General features: G+C 46.0%; 1 protein-coding gene across 1 annotated transcript; it reads left to right on the forward strand.

Moving 5' to 3' along the window:
- The first annotated feature begins 948 nt into the window (after positions 1 to 948).
- LOC121848918 (GA-binding protein alpha chain-like) lies at positions 949 to 2060 on the forward strand. The gene is made up of 2 exons (XM_042334646.1): positions 949 to 1140; positions 1904 to 2060. The coding sequence occupies exons 1-2, from the start codon at positions 1064 to 1066 to the stop codon at positions 2058 to 2060; spliced, it is 234 nt and encodes a 77-aa protein (XP_042190580.1). The 5' UTR covers positions 949 to 1063.
- Positions 2061 to 4377: the final 2317 nt, after the last annotated feature.

Consider the following 4377-nt stretch of genomic DNA (forward strand, 5'->3'; position numbering starts at 1 on the left):
TTGCATCTCGACCTCTTTGCGCACCTGAACTATTCCACCTTCGAAGCGCTCCGGGACACTACCCCCACGTGAAGGGCGCTATATAAATGCAAGTTGTTGTCGATATCCTTAACTGTCCTGGGAAGCATTGATAACTCCACCCACCTACACCTACCCCCCACCACCCCCCCACATGAGTACACCCTTTGTGTGGATGAATGCACCAGAAAAGGACAGGAAGACAAACAAGATCCAAATATTTGTTGGGTAGAAGCTTAAAGCTTAGTTAGAGGAGAGTGTGGGTTGCTGTACTATATCACTATAGCTCATTCAGACTTTTCACACAATCGTGTATTAGTGTGATCACTTATCATTCTTATATACCAAAAAAAGCAATGCTTAAAATGCTTCCTTCTATGTTAAAATGTAATGTGTTCTATCTTAAACCTATGCTTTTAAAATTATGAAATGTCTGAACAGGAATTTTTAAAAAGGCACATCTGAATTATTTTCAATGTAGGTTAAGATTGAGGATGTTAATGCTGGGAAATCAAATATTTGAAACGAGGGGCATAAATATAACTTGCCCAACAATCACAATAACAGATCTAAAAAAGTTTAGAACAACAGCAGCAACAAATTACATTTACACAGCGCCGTTCACATCGGAGAACGTCTCAAGGCGCTGGACAGTCAAGGATTTGGACCCGAGCTTGGGGTTGGGATCAGAAGCTGGATTGCTGGAGGGTGGGGGTAGGAGGTTCACCGAAGGCGCGGTCGAAGTAGAAGGTCTTGAGACGGGTCTTAAAAGGAGGCAAAGGATGGGCGAGGCAATGGGATTGTGGGATAGAGTTCAAAAAGCTGGGGCCAGGAAGCCTGAAGGTCAGTAGGAACCCGGTTGTTAGTCGATTGGCGGATCACTTTTCCGGGGGTAATAATTCCTTAAAATAATAATAATAAACTGGTCACTCAATCCACTTCTGTTTGTGGGACGCTGCTGATTGGTCAATGTGTACTTCGCAACCTGTGATTATTTTACTACTTGTTTTGTTTCTACAGATTGGAAGCATCAGACTCTGCAGCCATGACGAAGCGAGCAGCAGAGGAGTTGATTGAAATAGGAATAGATGGTGAGGAGAAGAGGCATTGTACAGAGGAAAGGTAACTTTCTCTCCCTCACTCTTTCAGAATATATAACTACAGCAAGAAATTACAATTTGTATAGAGTCTTTCACGTCATGTCGTAAGGTGTTGGACTGTCAGGGGTTTGGACCCGGGCTGCAGGTTGGGATCAGGCAGGAAGGAGGGTGGCCGTAGACGCGGTCAAAGAGGAGAGTCTTGAGACGGGCCTTAAAGGAGGCAAGAGAGGCTGAAAGCCTGACTGCCAATGGAGCAGGCCGGAGCTTGCTGAGCAGAGGGAGCAGGCAAGTTGATGTGGGTTAGCAGATCACAGGTAGGAAGGAGAAAAGCCGTGGAGGGCCTTGAAGGCGAGGGCGAGATTTTCAACTCTTATCTGGGGCATGGGGAGCCAATGGACCCGGGCGAAGGTGAGCCAAGCTAATATAGGTATCAGTTGACTCCTTGAGTGGGACACTCACCTCTGGGTTGGAAGGTTATGTGTTCAACCCCTTGTATTGGGATTTGGAGCGCTAAGTCTTTGATGACATTCCAGCTAGTGATGAAACGAATAACAAATTCGTGGGGCTTGCTGGTGAGGAGACTCGAGACCCAACTGGGTGCTTAAATCCACAACCTTCTGAGGTGAGAGGCCAACCATAATAGCAGTATTTGTTTGTTGCTCCCAGTTTAATAATTGAAAATTGTCATTTTTAGAAACAATGTATGCTAAAAGCTTCATTTATTGATTTGATATAGAAGCAAACCCGGCATTAATTGTATTTGTTGCTACTTGTTTTGCTTTCAGCATTGAGGAACAGACCACCATCACTACGGCAGAGTTTGTGAGCCAGTCAATCGATATCAATGAGCCCGTCGGAAACCTCAAGAAGCTGCTGGAGCCACGTCTTCAGTGTTCTTTGGAAGCGCATGAGATTTGCCTCCAAGACATTCAGGTAGGGTGAATGATAATTATAATAATAATCCTTGCATTTGATACAGCGCCTTATCAACAACAACAACAAGATTGCATTTATAGAGCGCCTTTCACGTCTTCGAGACGTCTCAAAGCACTTCACAGGATATACTGTAAAGTGAATTGACTGTATATTTGTGGGCGAAATGCGGCAGCCAATTGCACACAGCAGCGTCCCACAAACAGTCATGAATTGAAGTGACCAATTTATTAAAAAAATTAAAGGGATTATTGCCAACGGAAAAGGGATCCGCCAGTTGACTAACAACTGGGTTCCTACTTACTGCTAGGTAAACAGAGACATGTGGAGTAAGGAAACTTACCCTGCCCGCCTGTGAATCGAACCCAGGTCCTCTCGTTTGTGAGGCGAGTGCTCTAACCACTGAGCTACAGGACTCCTGAGCACTGATCTAATAACAATGTGCAATTGGCTGCTGGATTTTGTCCACATAGTATACAGTCAATTCACTTTACAGTGTATCCTGTGAAACGCTTTGAGACGTATCGAAGACGTGATAAGACGCTGTATCAAATGTAAGGATTATAGTATAAAAGCGGGTTATGCGGGTACATGGTGGCGAGGGGAGAGGGAGGCTTGAAGCTTTGTGGATAAAGTAGGTCAATGGGATTGAATGCAGTGGGAGAGGAGACTTTGAGAGATAGTGCAGAGTTTGTGGGCTGAATGGCTGCCTTTTCCATTTGTTTCTCTTAAATTTCTATGATTCAGTGAATGCAAAGGGGGTAAATGAGGGTGGGAATATTCTGAGATTGTTTTTTCAAGAATTTGCAAACTGCAAGAATTAACAGCAACCACCACAAATTACTTTGCTAGCGCCCTTCGCGTCAAAGATGTTCCAGGGTGCCGGACAATCATGGTTTGGGATCCGAGTTGGGGTCAGGAGGGGTGGAGGGCAAGGGGTGGGAGGGCAGCCGAAGGCATGGTTTGAAGAGGAAGGACTTGCGGGATAGAGGCGGAGGGATTGCGGGATAGAGTTCCAGAGTGTGGGGGCAGAGATGCTGAATTAAGCGTGACTTGCTAGCATTACCTAGGTGTTAGTTAACCAGCGGGATCGAGGGTTGGAGCCAGAGCTTGTTTTTGAGACCAATTTGAAAACAAATTCCAACTCTTTGACAGAAGAGTCCTGGGGCTTGGGAGAGGATGACAGGCCGGATAGCAACTCCCCAAAACAGGTTCAGGGGCAGAAAGCATTGCGATCGGTATGGCAAAAGGTGGGAGGAACCATGGCTTGCCTTTTCTCCTCCTTCGAATACAGGAAACCGAAGAAATCTGGAGCTTGTTTTTAAACAAGCGAACGGCTTCATGGAATCGCGAGACCGTTCCCTTCAACGGTGTCCCAGCTTTCGATGTGGGGGCACTTTTCAAGTCGGGTCACTTGACTCTGGTCGCCGTCAACAGCTGTTGTCACGGTTTCAGAAGGAAGCGCATTCCGAGATCTAACCTGAACGACGCAGTAAACCATCGAAACAAAAATCTACCGTCTTTGCATCCCAAAGCCAAGGGTCGAGGCTGGCCCGCTGCTGCCCTTCTCCAACCGCTGTCGGCTCAAAACCGCGACCATCCGACTTCTTTTGCCTGCCCGCTTGCCCGCGTATTTTTTTTAAAGGCCAAAATGACATGGGGCGTTCCGTTCTACGCGGGTCGCACGATGGTCAACTCACCTGTGAGGCGCTTGGAGACGTCTCAAGAACCGCGATCAGGCGCTATATCAAACGCAAGGATAATTAATAATAATATAATATTTGCATTTGATACAGCGCTTCATCACGTCTTCGAGACTTCCCAAAGCGCTTCACAGAATATACTGTAATGTGAATTGAGTATATTTTGTGGGCGAAACTTGGCAGCCAATTATTATTATTATTATTATTATGAGGAACTGCTTGTTCTGCAACATCCTGCACAGATTTCTATAAATCACAGCACAAGTAATACATCGATCGGCCTGTCGATTCTGTGTTTCTCTTCAACAGGAGCGACCCAGATATCAAATTATCGCAACTGGAACATACACTACAATTCGCATTAATGCCCCGAGCTAGAGTGAAAAAAACACTAAGGATTCCAGCTTCTAATCAATGGGGACCCCTTGCTGGAAAACACGTGACTGTCTAGACTGGACTGCAATTCTAACCATGGTCAAATAACCTGCCAACGCTCAGCCTGAGCTGACATATGAAGAGCAGCTGTTATGGCAAGGTACCAGAGGGCATTGCCTCCTCCCCCCCAAACTTTACCCCAGCTCAAGTCAAGAAAGAGAAAGGAAACGCAATGTAAGGGGGGGGAG

The sequence above is a fragment of the Callorhinchus milii genome, unplaced genomic scaffold, assembly GCF_018977255.1.
Source record: "Callorhinchus milii isolate IMCB2004 unplaced genomic scaffold, IMCB_Cmil_1.0 Scaffold4, whole genome shotgun sequence".
NCBI lineage: Eukaryota > Metazoa > Chordata > Chondrichthyes > Chimaeriformes > Callorhinchidae > Callorhinchus > Callorhinchus milii.

Bases quoted from the DNA above. Each gene is read 5' to 3' on its own strand.
- LOC121848918 (XM_042334646.1), top strand. From the start codon at position 1,064: ATGACGAAGCGAGCAGCAGAGGAGTTGATTGAAATAGGAATAGATGGT. The intron at 1,141-1,903 runs GTAACTTTCTCT...TTTTGCTTTCAG, and splicing joins AGGCATTGTACAGAGGAAAG to CATTGAGGAACAGACCACCA.